The sequence below is a fragment of the Channa argus genome, chromosome 10 (genome assembly GCF_033026475.1).
Source record: "Channa argus isolate prfri chromosome 10, Channa argus male v1.0, whole genome shotgun sequence".
NCBI classification, from domain to species: Eukaryota; Metazoa; Chordata; class Actinopteri; order Anabantiformes; family Channidae; genus Channa; species Channa argus.
In genome coordinates this window covers 15,438,863-15,453,075 of record NC_090206.1, presented here as the reverse complement: position 1 = coordinate 15,453,075, position 14,213 = coordinate 15,438,863, and the positions used below count along the sequence as shown (strand labels likewise).

At 40.4% G+C, this 14,213-nt stretch overlaps 1 protein-coding gene across 2 annotated transcripts in view; it reads left to right on the top strand.

The window, feature by feature from the left end:
• Window positions 1-1,518: 1,518 nt before the first annotated feature.
• The window catches only part of tsc22d3 (TSC22 domain family, member 3), a 31,245-nt gene continuing 18,550 nt past the window's right edge, over window positions 1,519-14,213 (top strand). The window contains exons 1-2 of one of the 2 annotated variants that reach the window (XM_067517798.1): window positions 1,519-1,824; window positions 1,972-2,312. In XM_067517798.1, coding sequence (XP_067373899.1) covers window positions 1,972-2,312 — 341 coding nt within the window. In that variant the 5' untranslated portion in view covers window positions 1,519-1,824. Of the gene's footprint in view, window positions 2,313-14,213 lie in introns of both variants that reach the window. The other variant, XM_067517797.1, reaches the window with a different exon arrangement.

Below are 14,213 nucleotides of genomic sequence, written 5' to 3'. Positions count from 1 at the left end.
CAGGAACCTGTTAGCTCAGCTTTGCAAAATTCCAATGATTGCACATAAGGTGGAACAGTCAGCTGCGTCTTTCAGGGCCTCCAAAGTCATACATCAAAACTTTACATTCATTCATAAACAAGCTGCCGTGTAAAAACCTAGAAAAGGTCCAATTGTAAGGGGAAAATTAAAATTTTAATTGTGATGTTTCAGGAGGACAAAATGTTTTATTTTTATTTTTTGTCTGCCTTATAACCCAGTTTGGCTTGATGACTAAAAACAGTAACGACTTTACTAGCAGTCGCCCACTAGATGGCAGCATCTACCTGAGTGAGCCTTCAGTCCCATCCTTCCACTAGCCAAAGTGTAGCAACCATGCTGCCCGAGGACATCATTACACACTCAATAAAGCAATAGTCAGTCATTTTCTCTGCTTAATTGATCCCACTGCTACCCAACAATGTGCGGTGTGACATTTTTTACTGCAGCAGAAACAGCAGCATGCCTCCGAGGAAGACATATTATTTGTAATTATCTTGCTGTTCTGTTCTTGTGTGACCGGCCATCTGTAGACAGCATGCAGTACACTTGTTGGTCAGTGGCTGAGGTCAGGGTCTCAGCAGTATATTCCTCCAGGAGCCATCTGTATGGCTGCAATGGCATTGGCCTGGTGTTTACTATGGCTTGTGAAACACTCATCTGAAGGACAAAGTATGCTCTTGCCCAATACAAAACTGTCTAACAGATATGGATTTGGACAAAATCACAGGACTTGATAAGATAGTTACTATGTTTACAATGCAAGTCGGAAAAATAAAACAATCATGCACATGCATAACTGCAAAAATAACATCAAAGTATGTTGTGTAATCATTGAGTTTTGTTGTAACTAACTTTATTTGCTGAAGAAACAGTTTTGCACAACCCTGTCTATTGCCTTTCATTAGCCTGTTACTACCCGCTCACCTGCGATACACCACCACAAACAGAGGTACTGAACTCCGATGGGCGGTCCATTTATCTTTAAGTATATTTAATTGTATTATTAAAAAGACTGAAGTATAAAGGTCAACTGATGCAGAAAATCCCACACACTCAACAAAAGACACATTTCCTTTAATTGGCAAGCATGTACAATGCAGTGCTAGCAACTCACATCGACTGGAAACACTTTGTTTTTCTTCTTTTAGAAATTTTCTGAACAGACATGTCGTCGTGACTGTGCGTTCCTGAAACCTCCCTCACCCAGCCACTCCTTGTGCTGTCAGCATGGCAGGGTGGAGCTGGAGGCACGTTTCAAGCACGGTCTGAGGCTCATCTCCTCTGTGTACTTCCTTTAGCCTAATGTATCCACAGCTAAGCTAAAAAAGAAAGGAGGAGGACCCAGTACTTGTAACCAGCAGTGGATTTCCCAATCACAAGGGTTTCCCCACCCTCTGCTTCTGTCTCTCTCTCCATTTATTGTCGCCTCCCTCTGTCTCCAGGCACGCCAAAAAAAGTGCAGGGAAAAAAGTGATAAGTAGCAAGCAGCTTCTGGGTTTTCTTTCATGCGCACTCCTGCTGAATCGGTGTAAGCGTGTGTGTTTGTGTGTGTGTGCGTGTGTGTGTGTGGGGCGTTCACTCTTCTCAAGCCACAGTAGCAAAACATTGCAGCAGCGTCAGTACTGAACAAAAGGGTAAATGCTGCAGACCCACAGGAGGGAAAACTAAGGGATAGAAGCAGGCACAGTGGCCCAGCGAGACTGCACGTCTCAGGGAGGGGCTCAACCTGCCATTTAGGTCTCCTATCCTGGCCCTGGAGTGAAGACAGGATGATACACTAGACCGGCCTGCCTGACTGTCTCTGTGAGAAACACACTCTTTTAGTGACATCTGTTTTTTTTGTTTTTTTTTATTTATTTATACGCTTCAATTTCTGACATCCCTCACTGAGATCCCTGCACCTTTCCCTTCACCTGGGTGTCCTTCCTTTTCATCCACCTGCTCTTCGAGATGTCAGACGATGACTGCCGCTCTCCCATCGGCCTGGACTGTTGCAGTTGCTGTCTGGACCTGGCCAATGGCTGTGATGAATCCATGTCTAGCAGCCAAGCTCAGGGCCTCAGTACTACAGGGGGCCTGCCAGGAAGTCCAACCAGCCCCAGTGTAACTCACTTTCGACAGCTCCGCAACCAGCTGATGTATCAGAACCTGAATACGGACAAGCTGAACAACATAATGAGGCAGGACTCTCTGGAGTCAGTGGTGAGAGACCCCTGCTTCCTTCTCAATGAGGGGATTTGCAACAGAAACATAGACCAGACGATGCTGTCTATACTGCTCTTCTTCCACAGGTGGGTCTGTTTGCTCTTATCATGGGCACATGTTAGAGTAACTTTCATTTAAACTCAAATGAAAAATGTTCTCTACATTTAGTACAAACTCCATCCTTCAGACTGTACACTGATTAAACCTGAATACTGTGGTAGTTCTGCTTACGGATAATTTTTTTGTGCAGATGAACCAGATGGTTAATGTAGACTAATCAGGCTTATTGGATCCACAAAGTTGCTGACCCAAGCATTTACAATTATGGATTTAGTATAGGGCAGGGTGAGCATGTTCATTTTAATTATGTTTCAGAAATTAGTTTTTGAAAAAAACCTGTGTGAAAGCATTCTTTTACTTTTAAGAAAGTGTAGCGGTTAATGTGTTTAAAACGCACATTGTCAGTGTTGCATCTATGCACTTTGTTTTATATTGAAAACAAAAAAGCTCCAAATGCTTACGAAGCTCATTGTGTGTATTTACATCTCCACCATCCATCCATGCCTTTCACACAGCATCAACAAAGGATTAACACTACACGGTGTTTTTCTTAAGGGACGCCATTTAAAACTACAGAATAAAACTGTTGGAAATCAAGGTAATGACATGAGATGCTAAATCATCCATTCTGCTCTGCTCAGCGTCTGTTTTCGTCTCCCAGCCCTACAGGTATTAGCTTTATAAACTCACAATTTAAAAATCCAAAATATTGTATCAGTCAAGCATGAATTATGGTTGGATGGTTGTTCAAACACCTGATCCTTGTTCAAACACCTTTAGAAGAGAAAACCTCTGCCTTGCTGCTTCCAGGCTGTTTGGGTCTGGGTCACTGCCCCCTATGATAGCACCTCTCCACAATAACTATCTGGATCATACAGTAAATGTACAGAAAATATTACCGCAGAGTTACATGCTGCAGCTTTATCTACAGCGGTTAATATTTATAAAACATATTTGCACTGTGAGTAACAAATGTTGAGAAAAAAGAAGCCTTATCGCGGATCAGAGAAAAAAAACCACACCTTAAAGCACAGTTATTCTAATACAAGTGTTTCTTGTCATATTGATGTAATTAAAATGGTTGTTTATTGCTAGAGGTCAATTAAAATTGAACTGATTCACTCTCTGTTTGTGCCAAACGGTGTTTACAAAATCCTGTTTGGCAGCTCACCTCACAGTGCTCGTGAGCAGGAGAATGTCTTGCTACAAAGTTGGTGGTTCTTTGATAGTTTGTTTAGCAGATGCTGTCAAATGAATTCAGCTTCAATTTAACAGCTCCAATCTTTCCAATTGCTACAGTGTTACTGAACTCCTGACCCTGAGCCAGCAGTTACTGTACAGTGATTCCTTGGAAAAGCTGTCATTACATATGGTCTGTCTGGTTATCGGAGCAGTAAAATGTGGCGCTCTAAACTATTAAATCAACACAACACTAAAACAACACTAACCTGTTATCACAAGAGCCACCTTTGAATGTCATAAATACCAAAGTTTATGTCCTTTGTGTCAGTGTAGCAGAGATGTGTGTTAAATCATCACGACATATATGTCAGATAGCGCTGGATATATGTTACAATACGATAATCTGGCAACAAAAGAGGGGTTTTCTGTTTTGTTTGTGGTGGTGTTTGGAAAAAACCTTTACACTGTCTTTTCCACCACTCATACCAGTGCCTTGTTTTTTTCCCTAATGCCTTTTGTATGGAAGTCACCGTACATCTAAAATCCCACACTGGCTTTTATGCTCTTCATACTTTCTCTTCATAAAGCTGTTTCAGGTTTATTTTTCTAAACTTAAAAAAGCACACCAACACCTATACTCTTTAAATAAACTTTAGATGGTAAAGATAAAAAAGTACATCCTTTGCTCAAAAAAAACTTTTATAATACTGCATTCTGATCATACTTAGTTTGATCATATTTAGGAATTGTATTTGTTATCATTCGGTCTGGTATTTGCAGATGATAAAAATCATCTATTATCAGCATTTAGTCAAAGTTTTCCGTGGCCAAGCTTCTACGGAATCCACTCAGGTTAAAATTTAACCTGTTTGTTAAAGACAGTTTCTAATCTCCTGTGGTGCAGATTGGTATCGCATGACTGCAGGGAGTTCAGCACAAGTGAAAATCATTTCTGATGTATTGCAAGTGAAAGGGAACAAAGCAGCAAGGATTAGACCTTGACAAGATTTAATTTGATTTTGTAGCTTTTGGCAATAAGAGCCACAACAATAAGAAAAGAAAGCAGAAAAAGTACAATTTGCATTTAATACCTGCTTGATACTGCAGGGCTGCTTCACTCAAACATCATATATAGGCTACTTGGAGAACTTCCACATACCCACTTTATTTTTCCATCTGTTAAGTTGCATAACAGCAGTTTTAAAGTTCATTAATGTAACACCTGTTAAGGCGATATTGTTCTTGCTGTGGAGCTGCATTATTTAATGAAGGAACATTCTGTTCCTAATTTATTTATGGTAGTCAGGGTGCGCCATTAGGAAACTGTAGGAGGAAGAACAGTGGATGAAGGAAGTTTGGGTTGAGGACTGCCGCCTCAGCTTGAGCCAGTACTCTCTGGCTAAAGAAATCAGCAAACAAATAGTGCTTGTCAAACAAACATGTTCAGGACAGTATATTCAAAGTGTTCCTATGCTACTTGGACATGTTCAGATGAGTTATCATTCAGTACGTTCAGTGGTTACAGCATCATACCTTGACTAATGCTGGCGAGGCTTTGTTTAAAATGTTACACAAGAGTTTTCTGCTACTCAGACTTAGTCATAAAGCTACTGCTGCTCCTTTGCAACTTCACTCGTTCCTTCAAAAACAAAGGAGTTCAAAAATGTAAAGGGGCAAAAAAAAGTCATTTAGTGCTTGGTGTAGTTAGAAAATGATTCAGCAGAAAATCATCTATGTGAATAAGGTGACCAGCCTGCAGTGTGTATTACCCACTTTGTTCGTGTCTCCCACAAGTTGATAAAAAACAAGTCCCAACATTTTTGGCCAGTGGGTCAATCTCGGTGCCAGCTCATTCGTCTGCCTGACAAATAAAACCTTCAGCCTATAGACTTTGTTCCTGAACTGTGCCTTCTCAAGATGGAATCACAGACATGGATCATGTGGCTTTTAGTGATAGGCTTACTTGCAGGATTAAAACATTGATTAGTGTACCCTCACTATCTATCAGGCAGAAACACAGACGCATGCCTTCATTCACACTTACACTCGCAATCACATCCTGTTTGTCAGTTGCAAGTAAAAAAGCAGCATTGCTGAGCTTCGGTTGGCAGCGGCTCATACATTTTTAAAATGCTTGGTTCGGGAGGGCCTAACTTCTGATGAAAGCCTGGCTAAGGTTTATACTGTGACCGTACCCTGGGTGGTCAATCTGCCATGCAGCCATCATTCTCATTCACCACATGTTAACAGAATAAAATGTTCAGCATTGCTCGAGGAAGCGTGCCAGAAAAATCTGTTAGACCTGATGAATGTCAGTATGAAGCAGTGGAGGCAGCGAGTAAACGTGTTATGTAAATGCTTCAAGGGTCACAGAAAAGTGCTGAGAGCAGAATTTCAAGTTATGTATTAGTTGTTTGACGCAGAAAGCCTTGAGGGTGATGTGTGACCTGTGATCCACATGATAAAACCAGAGGAAATGTGGTGATTTGCTTTTAGCCTCAGAGAGTTAGTTACGAGAGAAGTGCACATCTCCAGCACTTATCAGCCATTAAAGACCACTACTGTACGTCCCAAGGTGAAGAGGGGTGAGGACCCTGCTGTGATGACACAAATGTTTATCACATGACTTCTGTCAGCAAGCAGTCAAAAAAAAAAAGGAAAAAAAAGCACAAAGTGTCAGAACCTCATAAAAGGTGTCTTTTACTTCAGCACCCACTAATGTGCCATTCACATTTATTGGTTTAGTAAATCTTTTAAGGGTGAAGAAATTGTTTTAAGCAATGGAGAGGTAGACTTTCATTAAACTGTCTAATAAATAAAAGCACCAAAACCAAATTCAGCTTATTGGCAACGTGTTTTAATTGACACGAAGCCGCTAGAAAAGTATAACCAAGAAGATGTTGTAGAATGAAAACCAGAAGAAAAAAGTTATGTCAGGCAAAAACCATCTCTTTGTTTATAAGACCCGATTTTCGGGCCTCATTACAGTGGTAAAAGTTTATCTCTTTGGCCTAAGATGACCCTTAACCCTCGGCTTTGGTCCAGTTGACTACTGAACATGAGTGGAGACAGGATCCAGCTGTGTCAAAGACCCCACTTTGCTTTAAAGTTCCACTCCATGATCCAAATACAAACCACAAAATAACTTTGCTACACACGTCACAGTTTTTGGATTCCTACATCCAGAGATCCTTTGTGGAAATTTTATGGAAACTCTATTGGCCTTGTGTAAGCATCTAGGAATCCTTTAACTGTACTCAACAATCCCCAAACCAAGGTGTGGCTAAGAAACTGCTGGAACAGCTTTTTGAAAGCCGGAGAAAGATTCCATGTCAGTTTGCATGATTGCATAATAAGTCAAAAGGAAATTATAGCGAGATAGTTACTTAATGGATATACAGGAAAAAACAAGGCCACTGAATGACATTTGAACCTGTGGCACCGTGACTAAAAGACATTTACTTGTTTGTATTGCAGGGTACAGTGTTCAGCTCATAACAATGTATATAAGCTGAGAAATGGATACAAAGATGTATGATGAGATGAACAAAACACACTTTCATCTATAGTCTCTATTTGTGTGAAAATGGCCACAATCAACTCAAACACACAGCACCATGGTCTATAAATTATCACAAGCTGCTACAAGCCGTAACAAGCACAGGGACCTGGGAGAAGCTAACGGCTGCACCAGAGCTGAAATAAAACATCACCTCCCTGTCACTGCTAAGACATCCTGGGAGAGAGCAGGATAATGTTTAGTCCTACATAGAACCTTCAATAACATAATGTGTTGTCTCTGCCAGTTTTGCCACATAAAAGACTTGTAGGTAGATGTAAAACACATCCATGTTAAAGACTGTATCAAATTACATAGTTGAATCCAAGTGCTTTTTTTTTTTTTTGCGCAACAAAAGTTTAATAGTGTGACTTACTGTCTCCTGCAAAAAGGAAAAGGAAGTTTGAGGGGAGTTACATAAGTTCATGGGTTGCAAGTGGCAGGGGAGATGGCTGTAAACAAAAAAACAGGGATTAGCGGTGAGAACGCAAAGAGAAGGAAGTCGGACTGGAAGAATAGATTCGTGGCCAGACTAATCTTGGGAAGCGATCCCTAAAAAACAAAGGCCAAAATGGTGATTCCAGGAGAGAGCGAGAGGGAGATGTTGCTAGAGAAAGGGTCAGAGGTAGACAAAAAGCCAGACAGGAGACCAGCGCAAAGACAAAACACAGACAGGACTTGCTAAAAATAGGGTGCTGTTGACACTTAGTCTAAGATGTAGATAGATGGCAGACGTCTGTGGTAAAAGTCACAACCTTTTACTTTACTGTAGCTAAAGGAAGTTATATTTTAGTGGCTGGAGGAAGTAAAATGTGTTTGGCTTATTGTTGTTTTCTATGAGCTGCCTCAGTAACACACATTTTGACTTTTAACAGCCAGAGCTTTTTTTTATATATATATTAGAAAATACAGTCTGAGGTTTTCTAACATATGCTGCTATATAATTGATCTGGTTGCACTAAGAATTAGAAATGTGTTTGATTTTATCAACTAAGGGCTCATTTAAAGAGGGATTTACATGGAAGGAATGGATTTTTTTTGAGGCAGCACTTGAGTTACTGCCTTGTTTTTGTGACTGCCCTTGGTGCCGTGCCAGAAGGTGCCTGGAACCACTGTTGAATTGCTTGTCTTCAAGTGTGTGTGTGCCCGTTTGTGTGAATTAGAGCGCGTGGGTGCTTTTCAGTGCTCCTCAGTAGGTGATCCTTGAAGAAAATGCAGTTTTTTAACACACACATTTACCTCCCATGCACACACACAATGCAATTATTACCATCCTTTGTAACAAGTTGTGTATGTGTGTGTGTGTCAACTCTGAAATCCACAGACACACCCTGTACCATAGGTTGATGCAACCTCCTGTGTACAGGCCTTCATTTAATCAACACAGCTGTTGTTCCATATTCAGTTGCCCCTGGCAACATGGCAAACATAACATGCTCATCAGATTGGTGTTACATTGTCTTCTGTGCGCTTTGTTTTGAATAATTCTCAAAAAAGTTTTTTGTTTTTATGATCAAAATACCTGACATCTTTCTTTTCCTTATAGTTACATTACGTAATAAATCAAAAAATAAAATAACATTTCTGTAATAAATAAAATGTTCTCCATTTATACACCTCTCAAATTGACTTTTTTTTAAAAAAAAGATTTTTTACCTGAATGTCTGGTCATTTTTAATAACCTTTTCTCTTTTTAGCAAGTCCCGTGAAAGCATCAAAACCAAATAAAGAACTAACAAACAAGTATTATCTGTGTTGCTAAAGGCTGATATAACATAGCTCCTAATCTGAGGCAAGGAACTCCTCTCACCAATGAACCACACCATTGCACTGGATGACATGTTCCTTCGTTCAGATGATGTCACTGATGGTAGTTGCGGTAAATGCTTGTGAGTGTGCCTCTACAGGTTAACATACTCACTCCGAACGACCAAAACAACTCGTGTTTGAGAAGCCTTTACTGAAGACTGCTGTGCCCATTTCAACACATTAAAACTATATACTCATGACCAATTTATTTTACAATTGTATGTCCACAATGCTGACGGTATAGACATGTTGGGGATGTCTGAACATACTGAAAGATGGATTGCTGGTTTTGGTCTTTTGATAGAAATATTTGACAAAAATGAATCCAGCCGCGTACATTTTTTACGAACTACGTACAAAGATGTCACAATATAACCTTATTAGCAAATGTTTTTGTTGCTATTGTTTTTAATACTTTTAATACATATAACCTTAAAATCATGCCAGTACTATTCAATGACAGCTGCAAGCGAATGAGTAATTCCTCTGTCTAATCTGAGGGACACACACAAACAGACACACACACAACTGCACTTACAGTATACAGTACACAGAGGTGACCCACAGGATAACGCTGTTATTGACACATCACCACAGCAGATTCCAGCTAAGCTCTTTTGTCCCGAGTGACAGAGAGCTGTGATACAGTACAGTATGTACCAAAGGCGGATTATAAATCTATAAGTAACAGATCAAGTTTGTCATTCAAGTCAGATTCCCAAGATTGTGTGAACTGGAAAAGATGAGCTGGAAATTATTGGAAGACATTGACCACACCTATATTTTAGAAATGTATCTGCTTTGTGTTGGAAAAACAAGATTAAATGCAAGAAGAAGATACATATGTTAGGGATTAAAAAATACTTCCTGAATGAGCCTGCTTTCATAAAGTGCACACAATATAAAGTTAACGGACATTAAAAATAAAACTTATTTAGCCATTTAAAAAAAAATCCGCATTTTATAAATCAAATGAAAGTATTTTAATTTCTTAATGTCTGTGACAGGATACTGGATTTACAAATCAAACTATCCATTACCCATGTGTCAAGGAAATAGTTGTTCATTTGTGTTGTGGTCATGGAGCAAATCTTGTACAGAATGATCTTGTGGTTGCTAGTGAAATCTCTTTAGACCGAAGCCCATGAGGCTGAGCTCTACAACATAAATTCAAACATGACTTTACAAAATGTATTCCAGAGACATGCCCACAAACAATAAAAATCACGCCAAAATAATTAGGAGGACATTCACCCCACCACACCACAGCACAGCTGAGCACACACACTTGGTTTTGGAAAGTGCACATTGGGAAATAATTCAACAAAGAAAGGATGGAAGCATTCTTTTTGAAGAAATGAATCCACAAATACTTCAAAGGAGGGAAGCAGTACCACCCATCCATTAAAATCTGTCTATTCTTTCACGTGTCAAGTTTATGCAACGTTGTTTGCCTTTCCCTCCTTTATTTGCCATAACTCTTCCCTGTTTCCCTGCCCTTGCTCTTTTCCTCTCCCACTTTTGCTTCTTTCTGTCTATCACTGTCTCTTCATCTCAGTTGTTCCAGTTGGCAGCTGTTGGACTTACATAAGTCTGAGGGAAGAGGGGTTTAGAGTGACCATGGCTTGTGCTCATTGCCTTATCTGTTTGGACCACAGCTATGGCGCCTATTTAGATAGTAAGCCAGCCTGTCAACACATACACACGCACAGCCCTGTAATTAAGAGTGAGTAATATCACAAGCAGTCAACATGTTATAATTACTCTCTCTAAAAAGATGGTAGCACAGCTTGCATAATACTTAATATTAGGAGGTGGTGTGTTGTGGTTTGTTCTTTTCATCAAATGGCGGCTCGCACACCTGCTGTACCACAGTACTGGACAGACAATATGAATTTTGTGCATTATCTACAGTTCCTAATGGAAATGAAGGGAAAGCTGAAATTATGGAGTTATTGGACTTGCGATCATACCACCCAGGCTGCTCTGTACACAGTGCTGGTTGGAAGGCAGTAAAATGTTCGTTCTGCTCTGTTTTCATTAGCACGGGATTCTCACCATTTATTCTACCTCTGCATGGGAAGCGAGAATGCAGTAACCCACCCTGCGACTATAAGGTCCGAGTTCAAGTTCAACTGAGGTGAAGAACAGTAGATTGGAGTGAAGACAAATGCTTAACATGACCATACTGGGCACTTTACCACTACCAGGGGGGAAAGCTGTATTATGCAGCATGCACACAAAAACTCTGCAACGTTATTTGCCTTGCAGTACCTTTTAAAAGGACTGCCATACCCAGACTTAATTTCAGATTCATTCTGATGTTTATTTCATCTTTTTTTCTGTCTCCATGCCTATTTCATAATCCCAAGTGCTGCTATAGCACACTGAGTTATTTTTTTCCCTAACACAATAGTGTACACAATGCAGTCGGAGAGTGCCTTTGTGGGGCGGTCGTAAGCCAGGCCTATCATTAGCCTATCATATTTTCCTCGGGCCCTATTCACACGCAGGTTGGTTTCATGATGTACCGTAGGTGCACACACTGAGAAACAGACAAAAATGCAGAAGAATTAGGATGCACACCAGAACCCACCTTTTCTCAGCTCAAAGTACAAAAGTGAAAAGCCCTGTTGAAAAACCCATTCACATACACAACCACACACAGGCTTACACAAACACACTTCGCTGTCTTTTACCCTGCAGGGCATGGAGGTAGTATTAGACATACTTTAGAAACAGTGTTGCCACAGCCCATTACCGAGAAGTGCTCCTAGAGTCTCTGGGAAAGAAAACAATTGCTTGTCTGAACTTCTGCAGGTGAAATCATGAAACACAGGAAACAGCACCAGGACCAATCACAGGTCACATTTTCAAAGTTACTGGACATCTGGAGTTTGGCAACACACTGTGTTTTTCCCTTTCGGCCTGGGCTTCTATTTTTGCTAGTAAACAATTTGAACTCTTGGGGTGGACGAGTAATTTAAGAACCCAAAGTTTCCCAGAAGTGACGCTCCAGAAAAGGTTGGAAAATGGTAAATATTGATGAATTTGGTATTAAGAACACTACATTTAGCAACACAATTTTGGTTAGTGCGGTTATGTCCAACTTTACCAGTAAATGTAAACATACGTGTCTAATTGGATTTGTACTGGAGACCCATACATCTGTTTCCCATCACACAATCATAATCAACAGTACCCGAGGGGTATTTTAACACAGTTCGATTAAAGCTTTGTGAAGTGTTTACCCTGTGAGATGTGCCACCCCAACAACATCGACCCCATGTTGAGAACTCCTGTGTTGTGCTGTCACCTGTAATCGCATCATTAAATTGGCCCTTTGCACAACACATGGATTTAGAAAAATATAAACAAGCTCTTAAGCAGCCAAACTGAGTGGGAGACATGTTGGGCAACCTGCTCACACCTTGTCGTTGCATTTGTTTCACCGGATGAATACAGAGTGTAATACCCGTTAGTACTAAACCAAGAAAGCCTCTGTTTTCTTATACAACTGTCCCTCTGAATAAAAGTTTACAGTCTACATGCTGTAAAAAGGCCAAATGACCGGGAAATCCCCATGAACCATGATCAACCTCTGTCTACAGCAATGCACACAGTTTCCCGCTTGTAACAGGTGCTTCCAAAGTTCCACAGTCTTTGACTTGAAATGTGATGCAAAGAAAGCTGAAAAAAAAAACAAACTACAAGATATAACCAAATAGGAAAACGGGAAAAGAGAGATGCGTTGCAGAGGATCTTTTTTCAGTGATGACATGCACAGGCCAAATTTAGCATTTTTTGCAACTGCGGCTTTTAAAATCCTATCAGATATCTGCTTTTACTTCAACAAAGTACGGGAGAACACATGTTGGACCGAGGACCAGTTTGGTTCCCCTGGCAGTCAGGAATAGTGGAATCAAAACATGGACTTGTTCTGCCAAGCCCTGTTTCTCTCCCTCTGGATGCCTCTCTGGCAGACAAGAGCTTGAGAGAAAGAAAAGAGAAAAATGAACATATGTGCCAAGTTTCAGTGAGTCTGTGATTGTTTCTGGCTCGTCCCCAGAGGTAGAGAGGCAGGCACTAGCAGACTCATACGAGTGAAAATAACATAACGCATCCTGTCCAAAACCTCACTTCTGTCTTGTGTCACTGTTTTTGTTTCAAGACGCTGTCTTGCCATGGAGCAATCCGAGCCGCTCGACTTTGACGGGGCATTATGGCTTTCTCCCCTGCTATCTTAGTGTGCCATCATAAGAAGCAATTAGCACCAGTGATATTCAATGACCTCCTTCTGCATTCTTTCCAGTATGGTATCATAGAGAGGGGAGCGTCAAAAATACATCATTATGTTTGTACTGCACGCTGGGGTGTTTACACGGTCTGGCATTAGGCTAAATAACACCCATCTGAGAACATGTGGATGCTTCTGGAGCACAGTAATAGAGTTCTGATGTTGTTTGAGCTTAGTAACCCGCCAGGCCACTGCCAAGAAAGTGTGGACGTATGGGAGGGATGTTGACGAATGCTGAAACTCACATTCCCTCTCTTTCTTCATCTGTCACTCTCTGGCATTTCTTTGTGCACCTCAAACACACACACACACACACACACACACACACACACACACAGATTCCGTCTTTGGGCAGCAACAATGCATTAACCCGAATGCAACATGGCATTTCAGAGGAAGTGCTATGGCAAAGAGAAAAGGGAAGTTTACGTAACACTGAGGGTCACAGCCTTTCAGTGCTTGTGAGCAGAAGGTGTTAAAGTTATTTTTTACTGTGCAAAAACATGAGCAGGACAGTTTATGTCTTTACAGTCAAAGTCACAGCTTGGGGCTCAGTAAATTAAGCAAGTGGCAGTTAATGCCTGTACTATTTGTTTTTAAACAGGAGCCTTTTTTTTTTTATCATTTTCTATACTGCTAAAGCTGAGACTTGCATCCACAGGAATTCAACAGGAAATCATAGTCATCTGACTGACACATGAGTTGTTTTCTCCTTTTCTGCACACTTCTTGTCATTTCCACATACTTACTCCCACATACATAATTATTTATTTATTTTTACATTGGGAAACTGTTTTAATTAATTAATCACTCTTATAAACCAGATTATGGTGTGGGGGACAAAATGCACAAACAGTACAATAAACAGTGTCACAATATGTAGTTACAAAACATTTGTTGATGACTTGTTAGGTTACTTCAGCAAGAATGTAAAATTGAAACAACTGTTGTAGCTTCTTAAGCAAATGGCAGCTCTGAGGTTCAGTGCAGGGTTTAGAGAGAAATCTACAGTAACCAGTTTACTGTAAATTTAGTACTACTATTCCAGGATTTTACAAACATGAACAAGCCACAATGACA